At 63.7% G+C, this 15,249-nt stretch overlaps 2 protein-coding genes across 13 annotated transcripts in view; one reads left to right on the plus strand and one right to left on the minus strand.

The window, feature by feature from the left end:
* Positions 1 to 1,243, plus strand: part of TMEM94 (transmembrane protein 94) — a 36,818-nt gene extending 35,575 nt beyond the window's left edge. For all 10 annotated transcript variants that reach the window (XM_086356027.1, XM_086356031.1, XM_086356029.1 and 7 more), the window contains one exon: positions 44 to 1,243. In XM_086356027.1, the coding sequence (XP_086212153.1) occupies positions 44 to 116 (73 nt within the window). In that variant the 3' untranslated portion in view covers positions 117 to 1,243. The remainder of the gene's footprint in view (positions 1 to 43) is intronic.
* CASKIN2 (CASK interacting protein 2) lies at positions 1,050 to 15,243 on the minus strand. 3 transcript variants are annotated; one of them, XM_086356039.1, is made up of 20 exons: positions 15,040 to 15,243; positions 13,365 to 13,915; positions 8,897 to 8,948; positions 8,254 to 8,351; positions 7,746 to 7,891; positions 7,548 to 7,643; positions 7,329 to 7,459; positions 7,034 to 7,142; positions 6,607 to 6,715; positions 6,291 to 6,385; positions 5,587 to 5,848; positions 5,337 to 5,455; positions 5,165 to 5,225; positions 4,960 to 5,051; positions 4,652 to 4,762; positions 4,472 to 4,573; positions 4,255 to 4,393; positions 2,668 to 4,116; positions 2,353 to 2,575; positions 1,050 to 1,967 (listed from the first exon to the last, which is right to left on the minus strand). In XM_086356039.1, exons 2-20 carry the CDS (start codon positions 13,456 to 13,458, stop codon positions 1,877 to 1,879), a joined length of 3,579 nt encoding a protein of 1,192 aa, XP_086212165.1. In that variant the 5' UTR covers positions 13,459 to 13,915; positions 15,040 to 15,243; the 3' UTR covers positions 1,050 to 1,876. The 3 variants fall into 3 exon arrangements, with proteins under 3 accessions (XP_086212165.1, XP_086212164.1, XP_086212166.1); XM_086356038.1 differs by having other exon boundaries at positions 5,337 to 5,458; XM_086356040.1 differs by lacking the exon at positions 5,337 to 5,455 and having other exon boundaries at positions 5,735 to 5,848.
* Between the last annotated feature and the right edge of the window lie 6 nt (positions 15,244 to 15,249).

Below are 15,249 nucleotides of genomic sequence, written 5' to 3' on the forward strand. Positions count from 1 at the left end.
TCGGCGTCTGCGCTAACCTGGTCTTCAATCTCCACCCCACCAGAGTCCGCGTCCGCTACCAGAAGCGACAGAAGCTGCAGTTTGAAACTAAGCTGGGCATGAACTCTCCTTTCTGAGCCGCTGGCCGTGGCGGCCATAGATGCCGTGGTGTCTGGGGCTGAAGCCACACCCATTTCTGTGTCTGGGGAGTTGATATCATGAATGTTTCAGGGTTTGCTCTTGCGCCGCATGGCCCTGGAGTCCCAGCTCCCGGTGTCAGACCCAGCTGTGGTTCCCGCCCCGGGGCTTCCTCAGAGACACGGAGCTGCAGCCTCAGTCCAGGACCGTCTGGCTCTTCCTCGCCAGGGGGAGACCCCCGGGCTCTTGAATGTATGACCTCGTGTGCTTAGCAGAGGGGCCCTAAGCCCCCTCCACCTGTGGGCTGCCCCCCTCCAGGGCCCCCTGGCCTTTAGGCAGAGCCGTGGACCATGGGGCCTCTGGTGGGAGGGCAGTCCTGGGATGTGCCCACGGTCCTCCAGGGCGCCGCTGGAGGCCGGGGCTCCAGCCCCTCCCCGGGCTCCCATCGTCCTGTCTTCCTGGGGCAAAGCCCGCTCCTCCTCTGTGGGGGGCCTCATGCTGGGGCCCGAAGACGGAGCCAAGCCCCCGCCTGGTCCGAGAACCTCCTCCTGGGCCACCCTTAGGCAGGCCGTGGAGCCAGTCCTGGGGGCGCAGCCCGGGACCTCCTTCCAGCCTCAGCCCCAGTTACCCTGTGAGAATGTTTTTACTGGTGTATATTTTTTACTGGAAATGAGCCTTTTGAGAATGAATACAGACTGGTTTGTATTAAAACTTATAAACTCCTGAAGCAAAACCTGTGGCTGATCCCTGAGGCAGCCACGAAAGGGCCCACCCAAGGGTTGGGCCAGTGAGGGAGCCCCTCTCTGAAGGTGAGATGGGGGGGCCCAGGCCTTCTCCCCACCCTGCACATTGGCGGGGGCGCTTGGGTCCGGCTCAGGCGCGACCCCTGGGCTCAGAGGTTCACGGCGCACATCCAAACACACAGAGCACAGTCTGGTGGAATGACACTTTCATTGGTGTTAGTTGGGGGAAGAGGTTAAATGCTTACAGAGCTGGGGCCTGGGCCAGGCAGGTCAGGCTTGCAGCCCCATGGCGGGCAGTGGGTGCTCTCGCTGTGGTCCGAAGCCCCTCCCCCACTGTGTCCTCACAGGCAGTTATAGATAGAATAAATTCCATTTAAAATATACGCATTTCTCTCTGCTTAAAAAATAACATTTACAGTTGGAAACGTTCGGACTCTGGGGATCTGTTCGAGGGACCGGTTAATCCACCGGCCCCGCTGCAGACAGCTTTGCCTCTCTGAGGGCAGGCAGGGGCGGGCCCGAGGCTGGCTGGGTGCCGCTGACAGTGAGAGCAGACCCCTGGCCCTTGACACGTCCTGTGCGCACCTGTGGGGGCCGGGCCAGACGCACTGCCGCCTCCAGCCTCTCGGTGCCAGGACCGCACGGTGGACGGCCAGGGGACCTTGGCACAGGCACTTGAGACACTGGGAAGGTGGGGGGGTACAGAGAAGGCACCCCAGAAGCCCGGCCACCACTCTTCCAGGACAGGAAGCTCTTACCAGGGTCCCTGTCCGAGAAGCAGGGTCCTCCCCTCAGATGACATGCTGGGGGTGGGGTGGGGGTGCTTTGCTGAGACGTCAGGTTCTGAAAAGTCCCCTCCGCTCTGCACGGGGCTGCTGTGGGGACGGCCGCAGGCTGGGGGCGGCAGAAGGGACCCCGCTCGGGCGGTGGGGGCGTCTTTTGCGCTGAGGGGGAAAGGCAGTGGGCGCTGCGGGAGGTGGCGGTGGGCACCACCGAGGGCCGCTGGCAGGTCCAGATCAGTCCAGCATGGCATCCAGCTGGTCAGCCAGGGCGTCGAACATGGTGCTGATGTCGTCTAGGATGTGCTTGGTGGAGGCGCCGGGGGCGCTGCGGCAGGGAAGGGCCAGGTCAGACGAGCCAGCGGTCTGCACCCTGCTGGCCCTGGGCGTGGGGCCTGGTTGGGGCGAGCACCAGGTGTGCATCTCGTCCCGTTTCTCACAACTTCCCAAGGTCATGGGAGTCACGGACCCTTCCTCCCACAGAGGCGCTGGGGTTCACAGAAAGAAGTGACTGGTCCAAGCTCGCCTGCCTCTTAAGTGCCACTTGCCTGCAGGCCAGATCTGCGTGACCCCTCCCTGTGGGGACCCCCCCCCCCGCCTGAGGATCTGATTGCCATGACACCGATGTCCCCTCGCCATCATGCCCAGACCCTAGGGGAAGGACTCAGGGGTGGGGAAGCTGCCCTTGTTTCCCGTTCTCCCAGCACGCTCACCCCTCTCGCTCCTCAGCGCCAATGCTCTTCTCCGCGGCCCGCAGTGCAGCTGCCAGGGACGAGCTGGTCTGCTCCAGTCTCTGCTGGGCCCGGCCTGGGCCCGCGGCCCCTGTGCTCTCCGGCCTTGGAGGGGGCACCGGGCGGGGGCCGAGCCGGGGAGCCAGCTTAGGGCCGGAAAATGCCAGCTGGGTGCAGGCCACGGACACAGGCTTGGGGGCTGTTCCTGCAGAGACAAAGAGGTTGGCTTGTGACTCAGCTGAGCCGGACACAGGCCCTGCCCACGCCACCCTCTCCCTGCAGGCCCTGGCTTCATACCTGCTCCGGGCACCTTGATGAGGGTGGCGGGGGCAGCCGGGGGCTCCGTCTCCCCGGGCCGCCGATTGTTTTCCAGGGCGGGCCCGAGGGGCTGGGCCGGGGAGCTGGGAGACAGAGGGGCTGGAGCTCCGGGGGTGGGAAGGCTGCTTGGGTCAGGCTGGGGAGGGCTGGGAGAGGCCGCGGGGGGCTCGCTGGGGGTCTGTGAGGGCTGGGGGGCAGGGGCGTTGGGCGTGGTGCCCGCCACTCCGAAGGCCAGGAGTGCTGTCTGCAGTGGCTCCCTCTCCCGGCACTTGGGCCTCCGTTTAACAGTGTCTGACTCTGTGAGGTTGAAGTCGAGGCCGGCAGGCACCGGCGTCTCCCGGGGTGGGGGTCCCGCCGGCTTGGGCCGCTGTTTGATAGTCAGGTTCCCCTCCTCCGCAAAGGGGAGCCCTTCCCCTGAGCTGCCCCGAGACGGGGGTGTCCCCTCGGGCCCCGGGTCCTCCTCCTCTGTGTCCGATGCGGCACCGGCTGGGGTGGGCGGGCCGGAGGGCTCCGAGGGGCCTGTGGGTTCACTCAGTGTTCGCCTCCGGGGCCCCGCGGCCCCCTCCTTGGGCCCCGGGCTTCCATCTGGTGGTGGGGGCTCCGGGGTGGAGCCAGAGACAGAGCTGAGGCGCTTGGGGGGCGGGGGCGGGGGGCCTTTGCGGCGAGCCCGGAGGGCAAAGGACTGGCTGCGGGGAGCCCCCCGCGTTGGGGTCGGGCTAGGGCTGGTCCGGGCGAGGGTGCTGCGTCCTGGTCGCCGAGTGAGGGTGGCGTAGCTGCCCAGGGCACTATCCACTGGCCCTTCGGCCTCCCCGTCGGCCTCCCCCTCAGCTGGGCCAGGGCGGCTGAGGCTGTGGGACCGGCGCTTGGGCCGCGGGGGGTCCGGAGGAGTGGCCGGGGGGCCGGCCAAGTAGGAGAAGGCCCGGGGAGCGCCCGGAGGCGGCCCAGGGGCTGGGCTGGAGGGTGAGGCCTGGGGGTACATGAAGACATAAGGCGGGGGCCCTTGGCTGGGAAGTGGGGAACAGAGTTTTGGGGGCCGCTCTGTGCCCTCTGGAAGATTCCTCTCCTGTGGGGTGTTGGGGTCCCCGCCACTGGGCTGGGGGGCAGGCTGTTCCTGTGAGTGGCCGGACCCCCGTGAGCGGGCCCCAATGCTCTCTTGGCTGGGGGAGCGGGCAGGGGGCAGGGGGAGTGGCTCGGGGCCACCCCCTGCCATGGCCGCCTGGAGCTCCGGGCTTAGCTCGCTGCCCTGGAAGGTGAGGAGGCGTGGGCTGGCCGCAGGGGGCCCGTCCCCATTCTCCAGCCCCTCGATGGCCATCAGTTCCGGGCCCCTGGCCAGCCGGCGGCCGCCTTCCCCCAAGGACTCCCCCTGCAGTAGGCCCCGCCGGAGCTCAGCCAGCCGCTTCACCCCCAGCATGAGCTTCTTCTGATGACCTGAGAGCAGGCGGATAGAGGCGGTAGGGTGAGCTGGGGCTGGAGACGGTGCCCTTCATCCCTCCTGGACCCCGAAACATCTTGGGGGCCCTCAGAGGCACGCGGAGGCCCAGCCAGAAGGCCCAGGGCGGTCCTCACCGAGCTTGTTGACGCCAATCTCCTGCAGCTCCTCCCAGGTGAGGTCAGCCACCAGCCCCATGGAGTCGTAGCCGCTGCTCACCAGCTGCTTGTGGTACTGAGGCAGCCCCAGGGCGCACAGCCACTCCAGCAGGTCCGCCTGCAAGAGCCGCACCATCAGCCCCCGAGCCAGGAGGGCTCAGCCGGCGGTGGGAGCTCGTGCCTGCCGCCCACTCACCGGGATGTAGTTGGGCAACCACTCGGCGATGCTCAGCTGGGCAATCTCCGAGGCGATCTTCTTCCTGTGCCCAGGCTTGGTCACCCCGATGGCCGTCAGGTCCTGCCACACAAAGTCATGCCGTCAGGCCCCCTCCCCTGGCCACGGGTTCCTGCCCTGCCCTCCCGCTGTGGCACCGACCTCAGGCGTCATGCGGCTGATAGTTGGCACGTCGTAGCCGGCCTGCAGAAAGTGGGCAGTGTAGCACTCCAGCTGGAACTCGCTCAGCCAATTATGAATGGCTTGAGCATCCTACAAGTTGGGGGGAGGGGGTGCTGTTAACGGTACTGAGCCTGCTGTGGGAGGGGGCTGAGTGCCAAGGCCACAGCCCCGCCATCAACCCCAGCCCCACCCCAGGGGCCTGGTCCGAACAGGAACTCAAGTCCATGCTGAGGCCCATCCCGCCCCCTCCTCTGGGCCCATAGCCACCTCCCCAGTGGAGGTCATACCTTCCCCTCCAGCAGCTGCTCAGGCCTCACGTCCTGGGTGAAGTGCTGCTCCCCCGAGCGATAGTTGGCCAGAGGGCGGTGGTTCGGGTTGTCTTTAAGGACAGAGAGAAATGCATTCAGGGTGACAGGATGCAGGGGTGCCAAGTCCTCGGCTGCCCCACCTGCATCTCTCCTGGCCCACCCAGGCCCCCGCCTCCCTTCCTACCTGCCAGGGACGCCGGCTGTAGTCCTGGAGGCACCTGGTCCTCTCCGGCAGAGGGCAGCGGCTGGAGACGGGAAGGCGATGTCTCTTGTTTGGGGAACTGGCAGTGGGAGCAGGGGAAGGGGAGGAGAAGGGGTCCAGCCCTCGTCCCAAGAGCCCCCCACCCCCCACCCACCTGGGCGTTCTCAATAAGGAGGCCGGTGCTGTGGCCGTTGGTGCCCTCGGAGCTCTGCCCGCTGCCAGCGCTGCGGATGCTGCCCACGCTGCCCTCGCTGCCCACGCTGTTCCTGTCACCTGCTGTGGGGGCAGGAGCCAAGCGGTCAGAACCCCGGTGGGCCCCGCCCACAGCTGGCTGGCAGCTGGCCAGAGCCAAACGCTCATGCCGGTGCCTAGCATCGCCCTACCCGCTCCCGGGGAGGACGTACCTGGGCTGTCTGGGCTGAGGCCCACCCGGGGCAGCTGGCCATAGGTGAGGGGGTGCAGGGGCTCCTCGGCAGGGGGCTGCGGCATCCTAGAGAAGCCTGGGCGCAGGGGGGTGGGCACAGAGGGGAGGCGGGGTGCCAAGACACCCACCCGCTTGCTGACCACCTCGACGATGCCCGGGGGAAAGTAGCCCACACGATCGGTGCCCCTCTGGCTCTCGTGGATGTGGCCCTTCCAGCGGCCGTCTGGGTGCTGCTCAAGCACCTGTGGCAGACAGGCAGGGGGGCATGGTCACTTCCTGCGCCAAGTGGCCAGCCTGCAGCCGTGGTCCAGCTCCTCCCCTCCCCCCAGGGAGCGCCCCCTGATGCTCAAGTGGGCCTACAGTCCTGCCCCTGCCAGCATCCAGCCCAACCCCTGGGTTGCCTCCAGGGCAAACAAAGAGTCTGGAGTCAGCCTGGGTTCAGACCCCAGCTCCACTGCAGGCTAGCTTGTGACTCTGGACAAATCACTTTAATTCTTTTAAGCCTCAATTCTGTCAGCCCTAAAAAAGGAAGTGGTTAGAATGCCTACCTTACTTAGAAGGGAAAAAGTTCAATGAGATCGTGCAAATAAAGACCTTAACACCAATCCTGATCCACAGCAGGTGCCCAAGTAAGTGACGGCAACCAATTGTATTCTCAGAGGAATGCCTACATCAGGTCCTCACCGTGATGACATCCCCTGCCCGGACGTTGAGGGCAGTGGGGTCGTGGAGGTTCCAGAAATCCTTGAGCGCCCGGACCTTCAGGATCCCTGAGGCCTCTGAGATAAGGAGGATGACGGGTGTCATCTGAGGGTTCGCAGGGCATCTTCCCACCCCTCCAGGCCCCTTCATGACCCTTCCCCAGGTCCCTGCCCCCTCATCCCCATAGCATCCCCCCGGCCAGCCCCAGGAATGTGACATGTGCTCCTCCTCCACTCCCAGGGACCCTCTGGAGTGGCTCTGAAGCCCTTGGGCTGGGTCTTCTCCCCACCACACGCACCCCGCAGGAGCTGCTTAATCTCCCGGCTGGCCTGGGAGGTGGTGAACTGGTTCACAATGTCCAGCGCCGTCTGGTTATACGTATTCCGAATGTTCACGTCCACCCCGCCCTAGGTGTACAGAGCAGGGCCAGCCTGTGCTGAGCACCGGGTTGGCTGCTTCTCCCAATTCCCACAGCTACCCAGGAAGTAGCTACTATTTTCATATTTTACACGAGGAAATGGAAGCTCAAATTTGTTCTGGGACGAGCTCAAGGTCACTCAGCCAGTGAAAGGCAGAACTGGGGCTCGAACCATGTCTGTCTGCTTTCCAGCTACTTGGGCCCCAACCCATGCAGGACAATCCTCTTGCTTCCCCAGCCAGTCTTGGATCCGGCACCCGGCGGGGATCCGTATACGCCTGCGGGGTGACCAGGGGTCCACACCCACCTCCAGGAGCAGCCGCACCACCTCGGTCTTGCCGTACAGCGCGGCCTCGTGGAGCGCCGTGCCTGTTTTGGTCTGGCGGTTGATTTCAATCCCGGCTCTCAGGAGCTGCCTGCAGACGGGAGGGCGAGTGACTGGCGTGGGGGGCAGCAGGTACGGAAGGAGAGGAAGCTGATCGCTGGGGGCTGGGAGAGCAATCCAGAGCCAGGGTGAAGGGGGCAGCAGGGCAGGGCACTGAGGGGACGTGATCAGTCCCATAGGAAGAGGAGGAGGAAGCCGGGGGGTCCCCGGTGGGTACCTGATGACCTCTCTGTGGCCATTCTTGGCAGCCAAGTGCAGGGGCGTGGTGTAGTTGGGGTCGCACGGGTCCTTGGCCTCCCCCTCCAGCAGCGCCACGCATAAGTGGCTGTTCAACAACAGCTGGGCCACCTGCGGCAACCGGCACTTGGGTAGGGCCTCCCCCCCAGAGACCCCACGCACGCCCAGAACCCAGTACCCCAAGGGCAGCAGGCCTCACCTTGAGCCGTCCAAACTCACAGGCCAGGTCCAAGGGTGTCTTCTTGGCCTTGTTGACCAGGCATGGGTTGGACTGATGCTGGAGGAGCATTTCTGACTGGGGTGGGGGGAGCCGGGTGAGGGGTCTGGTCTGGCCGGGCCCGCTGTGCCGGCCCCTGCCCCCAGCCCCAGCGCCCTGTAGGCTGGCAGGCTCACGTACCACTTCATAGTGTCCGTACTGGGCAGCCAGGTGCAGTGGGATCTGCCCGTCCAGCGAGGCAGCGTTCACGGCCGCAGAGGCGCGCAGCAGCAGCCTCACGGGCTCCAGGCGGCCCTGCCAGGCCGCATAGTGCAGTGGGCGCATGCCTGCAGGAGGGGACGGGTTTCTGAGGGAGGTCCTGGGACGGCCTGGGGTTGGGGGAAAGAACTGAGCCCTGGCTGGAGGGGAGAAGACCCAGAGGAAGCTAGATGTGGCCAGGGAGAGGCCCGGCTGAAGCCAGAAGCCCACCATGCCCACCACAGAGGATCTGGTGGCCTTGTAACCTCAACTTCCCCAGCTGGATAATGGGCTGTCAGTACCACCCATGACCCCAGTAGGCTGTGAAGACTGACGAGGTCCAGCGTCTGCAAGCTCCGAGAAGCCATGCCCACATGCCTTGGCACTGCCGTGATGTGGCAGGGGCACAGTGACCCCAGGGTCTGGGGTAGGGGGTACCCTGGGCTCTCACCGTTGCTGTCCTTGATATCCACGGTGGCCTGAGCCTCCAGCAGCAGGGCGATGAGCTCCAGGCTGCCCCCCAGGGCGGCATGGTGGAGAGCCGAAAAGCTGGCATGGTGGGACACAGGTCAGGGGTGTCAGGGAGCAGTCTCCACCCCCAAAATCCTGGTCTTCCAGGGCAGACTCATCCTGGGGGCTGGCGTGGCTGAGTTACTTGCCCACTGTGGCCGCCCCCCCCGCACCCCCCGCCCCCGACACACACACACCCTGCCAGCCATGCCGTGGGAGCGCAGAGCTGCTGGGCTGCGGCATGAAAGGGCTTAGTGTCTGGGCTGAGAGGCCTGTTTGTCTGGCCTCCCCCTCAGCGGGCCCAGGGGAGGGGGCCGTGGGAGCAGGAGCCCCAGGGCTCCTACCCTCCAGGGAGAAAATGGGGCCCAGCAGGAATCAGACCCAAGGAGGCCCCTCAGAGAGGCCCCTTCCCTGCACTCAGGGGCAGCCCCACGGGCAGACACGCAGGCAGACGGGCCAGAGCACTCAGCGAACACGCTTCCAGGGCCGGGTTTGAGAGGGAAAGGGACTCCAGGCCCCTGATCCTTCCCCGCCCCTCCCCCACCACGCGGTTTTCAAGAGGGACTGGGGGGGCTCTCACTCACCCATCAGCATCCTGGTAGTTGACATTGAGCCTCTTTGTGGAGCCGAGGAGCTCTGGGGGTTAGAGCAGAGGTGTCAGGGTACCCATACCCACCCCTGACCCAGGGTCCCTCTTGCCCACCGCTCGGCTTCCGCTGACCTCTTGGAGTGCAGAAAAGCACCTGTCCCATGGCCTGCCAAGCTGTCTGGTCCCTGTGGCCCTCCACCCCAGCCCATCAGCTGGAGGGCGCTGACTGCAAGGAGCTGCTGCAGCAGTGGCCTGGCTTCCCTGGGTCCCCAGCCCCACGTGTTTATAGTCGAAGGGGGCGGAGATGGGGGCCCCCCGGCCTGCTGTGCCCTCAAAGGACAGGCCCACGAGCGCATGGTTAGCATTCCTGCCTGAATGGGCCGAGGAGCCAGTCTCATTGTTCCACAGGGCCGAGGGGGCTGAGAGAGAAGAGAAAGGGGCCAGAAGCTTGAGGGTGAGAGGGCGGATGCCAGGGCTGGACCCAAGGGCCACGTGCCCGGCCCGGGGGGCATCCCTGAGTGGAGCTAGAGGGGAAGGTGGCATCATGCAGACCTACACCATGCCCCGGCTCTGCCAGGCACTCGCTGTGTGATCTGCGGAGAGTCACTTAACCTCTTCAGTTCAGGGTCCTCATCTGTAAAACGGGCTGATCACAGAAGCCACGTACGAGAGTTGTGAGTACAACGCCTGACCCTCGTGAAAGACGGGAGCTATCAGCATTTAGCGCTCCTTACACGTTAGCCCGTACTCCCGAGATGCGGTGTCTCCAGTGAAAGCTGGTACTGTTCCCCCCACCGGCCCCTGTCAGGGGAGGAACTGCAGACTCTGCACCCCATGAGCTCCTGGCAGACAGCTCCATGCCCCGGGGCAGGGGGTGGCAAGAGGAACAGGGGGCAGGGGTAGGATACCGGATCAGTCCCCTCTCAGGGACAGGGTTCATGCAGGTGTGCTCCACGTGTGAGCCAGGGCGCCGGAGGCGGGGGGCGGCGGTCCTCAGGGAGAGGAGAGTGCTGTCGCAGGCGGCCCCTGCCTCCCGCTGGAACCCACCCCTGCCGGGAAGGAGGAGGAGGAGGAGGCCCGGCTCAACCCAGCCGGGCACAGTGCCAAGCATGCTGGTCCAGGCCTGCCCCCCAGGCCCCGGTGGGCCCCTGAATACCCCAGCAAAAAAGGGCCTCATTCCAATAGGGAGGGACCAAGCCTGCAGCGAGGAGGCGCACAGGACAGGGAGAGGGGGGACAGCTACGTTTAGGGCCGAGCCGAATGGCGCTGCACCAGAAAGGTAAGAGCCGAGGCGTGACGCCGCCGCGAGGGGGTGGAGGCTGCTCCCAGCCATCCTGCAGACCCCTTGGAAAGTCCTCGTCACACAGAACCACTCAGTGCAGTGGACAGAACAGAGGCCCGAGGAGCAGGAAGCGCATGGTTCAGATTCTTCTTCCTCCGCCCGGCTGTGTGACCTTGGCCAGCCCTAGGACCTCTCTGGGCCTCGGTGAGGGCAAGGAGGTCAATACAGGGAAGTCCCTCCACCTGCTGCCCGCCTGGACGGTCCGGGGCGGCCAAGAGGCAGCCCCTCCGGGGAGTGGCAGGACAACATGACGGGGACAAGGGTAGGGCCAGCCTGGGTGGCTCTGTGTGTTTTTTTTTTCCAGAACAATGGCCGGAAAGGCGGTGGGGGAGAGGCTCTGAGTGACTGGGCTGGGGACCTTGGAGGGGAGGGCGGAGGGTCCTAGGTTCCTGGCAGCGGCTCCAGGCACTTCCCCTGCGCCACCACCTTCTTCCCAGGCCCGGGCTCTGGGGGTGGAAGGGTCGCGCTCCTGATTTAGGCTCGGGCGGAGGATGTGAGCTCAGCGGGCCACCCCCAGCCCGCTCCATTTCCTCTGGTCGGAGAAGGGGACAGCTCAGAGCAGGGAGGAGGAAGGAAGGGCGGAGGCCAGGCCCGGGCATCGGTCACCCTCTCCTCCCAGGCACCTGCACCCTGAGGACCCGGGCGGGCAGGGAGGGCCGGCCCCCCAGTGACCTGCTACCCAACGGAGGAGGCTCAGGGAGCACCCCTCTTTGGACAGCCAGGAAGCTCGAGCCAGCCCAGAGGGGAAAGAGGGAGCCCTTGACGCCTCCCTTCCGGCAGTTCCCTTCACCCTTCTGGGCTTCAGAATCACCTGAAGAACTTTCTGGTTCTCCAAAGTCAAGGGCTATCTGTGATGATTCAGTAATTCTGGGGGAGACCAGGGAGTCGGCACTTTCAGAACTACCCCTGGATGATTCTGATGGACAGCCGAGTGCAGTAGCATAGGGAGGGGGGCTCGGGCTTGTGGTATGATCTGCCACGCCACAGCTGTGTGAACTTGGGCAAATCACTAACCCTCTCTGAGTGTCAGTTTCCTTATGTGTAAAGTGGATGTAGAAGTACCTGTCTCACAGGGAATAGAGGCAACTACAATATGGCCCCATGGACAGTAGCCTCCCAGGCTCCTCTGTGGGATTCTCCAGGCAAGAATACAGGGATCTTCCGGACCCAGCGATCAAACCCAGGTCTCCAGCCTTACAGGCAGATACTTTACCAACTGAGCCATGAGGGAAGAGCCCTAGGGTCTGCAAAGGTCACTTTGGGATCTCCTTTTTGTCACCAGCTTTCCCTCTGAGAGGAGGAGACAGGGAGTCCCAGAGAGACAGGGAGTCCCCGGACCCTATGACTCTATGTCTGTGCAAATCCCTTGGGGGTGGGGGTGGGGGAATGGTCATCTTCCCCCACAGACATTCCCCCGAGCACCAGGGACCTTCCCAGAGCCTAGGACCCCAGCTGCAAAGTTCCCGCCCCCAGCCTCCAGCCACTTGCCTCCCTGAGGGCCTCACTTGGAGGCCCCAGGGCTATGAGGCCAAGGCCCCACTGGGCAGATCGCCAAAAACAACACCGAGGTGCAGGGAGGAGGGGAGTGGCTCCCACTCTTGGGTCTCTAGGGCCCTTCTTGGCACCTTCCCCTTATTGGGCTCACCCTGCACCCACTTCCCCAGGGCACAGAGAGCACCCTTTCCATCTCCCGACAACCTGGGTGTCCTGCCCTGGTGTGGAAGCGGGGGCACTCACACATGTGCACAACTCCCAGGCCCTTAAAATCCTTCCTTTGGGCACCCATACTCCCAGGTGTGGGTGGGGATAATCAGACATCTTCGGGTAGCCCGGGGGACTCCTTCCTGTGCAAGGCCCAAGCTGTGTCTTGGGGCTAGAGCCCCAGCACTTGAGAAGGATCCTCCCTCCCCTCCTGTCCCTGTTGGTCGAGGAACTCAGGGGACAAGTCCAGTGTCCTCCTAGGACAGTCCAGGGAGCTTGCCCTGAAGCCCAGAGGTCTACTTTTCTTGGGGGGGGGGGCGGGTCTCATTGCAGGGGTACTCAGGAGCTGGAAGTCAGGTGTGGCCACCTGTACACGGAGCCCTCACAGCCCTATCGACTAGAGACACCAGGCTGCAGAGAGACCTCTCTCTCTCAGGAAATTAACTTTGAACACACAACCTCCAGTAGGCTTCAGTAACTGGTTAGATAATGTGAACTTTGTTTTAAGCAGAAAGTGAAAGTTGCTCAGTCGTATCCAACTCTTTGCGACCCTATGGACTATACGGTCCACGGAATTCTCCAGGCCAGAATACTGGAGTGGGAAGCCTTCCCCTTCTCCAGGGGATCTTCCCAACCCAGGGATCTGAACCCAGGTCTCCCGCATCGCAGGCGGATTCTTTACCAGCTGAGCCACCAGGGAAGCCCAAGAATACTGGAATGGGTAGCTTATCCCTTCTCCAGCAGATCTTCCCGACCCAAGAATCGAACCGGGGTCTCCTGCATCGCAGGCAGATTCTTTACCAGCTGAGCTACCAGGAAAACCCCTCTTTTAAGCAGAATTCTCTTTTTAAAAAGCTATCTTACACTCAGAGGAGCCCACAATAAATGTGTCCCACTGCTGTGACTAAATAATAATAAAAAAGCTATCTCACAAATGTTGTCATCAAATTGATAAAAACACAGAGATGCTCTGGTTGGACTGAGGGGCCAGGGGTGGAGCGCTACCTATTCAGTCTTTCCCAACCCACTGCCAGAAACCCCATGGCTCCAAAGAACACACTGGAAAAACCACCTGCTGAAGGCAAATCCACAAGGGCAGGAATTTGGGCTGGTTTTGTTCACTGCTAGAGCTCAGAGCATAGAACAGAGCCTGGCACACAGTAGGCACTCCCCCAAAATTAGAATGAATGTACTTCAACCCTTTTACTTTACAGGTGAGGAAACTGAGGCCCAGAGAGGTTAAGAGATTTGCCTAAGGATACACAGCAAGGGGGACCCAACTTCCTCTCTGACGTTCCCACATTGAGGCACTCCCACCCCAAGTACCCAGATCAGAGTGACCACTCCCCCCAGGCCTCTCTCTATAGCCTGGCACTCAGAGGAGGGTCCCAGGTAGACAGTCACCCCACCAAGTACTCACTTGTCTTTGTGGCCTTGACCTTAGCCACCAGTTTCTGCACGCCAGTCACATCTCCATTCTTGACGGCGAGGATCAGGTCCTGTTCTCGACCCATCCTTCCTGGTCCCTGGGCTAGACTCAGGGCTCAGGGGTCCAGGGCAGAGGCAGGGAAACTGGTCTAAGCTGAGGTGTCAGGGTGCCATCCCTTGGCCCTTTGGAGGGCCAGGCGTCCGGTGGTGGGCAGTGTGTCTGGTGTCCCAGGCAGTGGGCTTCTTGGTAGGCGTTGACGGGTACTCCTTCAAGGTGCTTCGTGAGCTGCCGCCACAAGCAGGAAAGCTGATCTCTGAGGGGGTGGAGGCTGTGTGGAAATCTGGACGGATATCAGCTTGCAGCTTCCGACAGCCCAGGAATGGGCCGGGACTGGGGGCGCCAATCTTCCCGACGTGGCTCAGGAGCACCGGTGCTCACCCAGAGAGAAGCCAGCATTCCCTCGTGCCTTGGGCAGCAGGGGCGGCCAGGTCTCGGGGGTCTGGAGAAGGTGTGATCCACTGAGGGTCTGCTGAAGGCTGGGTCTGTAAGGGTTCCAGAAGCAGGGCTCAGAAAAAGAACAGGACAGGGCTTCCAGGGAGCCCCCAAGTTACCCTGGCTGCCCTTCTGAGTCAAGGGAGGGGCTGAGCCACTCTAAGCGGGAGGGAGCCGCCATGCATGAGAGGAGTATTGGGAGGCCGGGAGGGGGTGTTCTGGGAGGGGGAGGCTGAGTCACCGAGGCCCCAGGGCACCTGGCAGCACCTCAACCCGGGGCAGGAGGGGCCCTGGCAGCACGACGCACGGGGGCAGGTCGGGCCAGCAGCCTGTTCTCCACAGCCTGAGGCTCTGACACCCACAGACAAGTGGTGGGCCAGAAGGTGGGGCCTGGGAGGGTCAGGCACAGACGGACTGGTAGGGGTCACCCCTCCCCATCTAGGCTCTGCCCTGATCACCGGAAGCCCTAGCCCCAGGGCTCTTTATGAATTCAGAAGGTGGAGTGGGGAGGTATGGCCCCCCATCTCTGGCGGAGGGTCTGCCTGCAGGACAGTGAGGCTTTACAGCACCTGTTGCTGACCTATCCTCACCCCTAGTGCGGGATGAAGAAACAGCCGGGCAGAGAACAGAGATGAGAGCTGGGGTACCGCTGCTAAATGGGGCTGTCCGCCTCCCAAGCCTGAATCTGAGTCCCACAGTCCCGACTTCACTTTAGAAAAGCTTACGTCAGTTTCTCAGTGGCCGAGAATTTGTTGCCCGAGTCCCGTGGCATGAGACCCGCGGCAGGCCTGGGGCCCTAGCTGGGGTCCTCTTACTCCCCATAAGTCCCAAGCCCAAACCAGATGGCACTCCAGCTCAAAGCCCGCGGCCCGACATTGGGGGAGGGCGCCCCTGGCAGTGCATGGGGTCGGGCTGGCTCCCCCGCCCCCCGGAATGCCAGTCCAGCGCCGCGCAACCCCCCAACCCAGCCCAGCCCAGGCCGACCGGGGAACAAAGCGGCAAGAAGGACCGGGAGGGCCAAGCGCCCGGAGGGATTGATGCGGGGAGACGGTGTACTGGCGCGAGGAGGACAGAAAGACCCGACGGATGAAGGCGCCCGCGGATCCCGCAAGAAAAGTTACTTTGTGCCGGCCCTCAAGAGTGCTGACCCCCAGATCAGGCCCCGCAGTCTCACCTTTCCCAGCCGCCCCGCCGGGGGTCCGGCCGGTCCTGCTCGGTCCCTGGCCCCCTGGACGGCGGCTCCCACTGCCCCCCCCACCCCTTTCTCCTCCTTTTCCAAGGCCGGCTCGGCGCCTCCCGCAGGAAATCCCGCCCCTCCCCCCTCCCTCCCACCGGATCGGGAGCGGAGGGACCGTCCCGGCCGCGCAGCCGGGCTGTCAATCAA

This window comes from Bos grunniens, chromosome 19 (genome assembly GCF_055505025.1).
Source record: "Bos grunniens cultivar Pamir isolate PY7600 chromosome 19, Bosgru_T2T1.0, whole genome shotgun sequence".
NCBI lineage: Eukaryota > Metazoa > Chordata > Mammalia > Artiodactyla > Bovidae > Bos > Bos grunniens.

What these genes read in the sequence shown, in the direction of transcription:
- CASKIN2 (XM_086356038.1), bottom strand. Translation starts at nt 13,458, where the DNA reads ATGGGTCGAGAACAGGACCTGATCCTCGCCGTCAAGAATGGAGATGTG. An exon ending in AACTACCAGGATGCTGATGG is followed by an intron (nt 8,352 to 8,896) that starts GTGAGTGAGAGC and finishes CCACCATGCCAG; the next exon opens with CTTTTCGGCTCTCCACCATG. An exon ending in AGCAGCTGCTGGAGGGGAAG is followed by an intron (nt 4,763 to 4,959) that starts GTATGACCTCCA and finishes CCCAACTTGTAG; the next exon opens with GATGCTCAAGCCATTCATAA.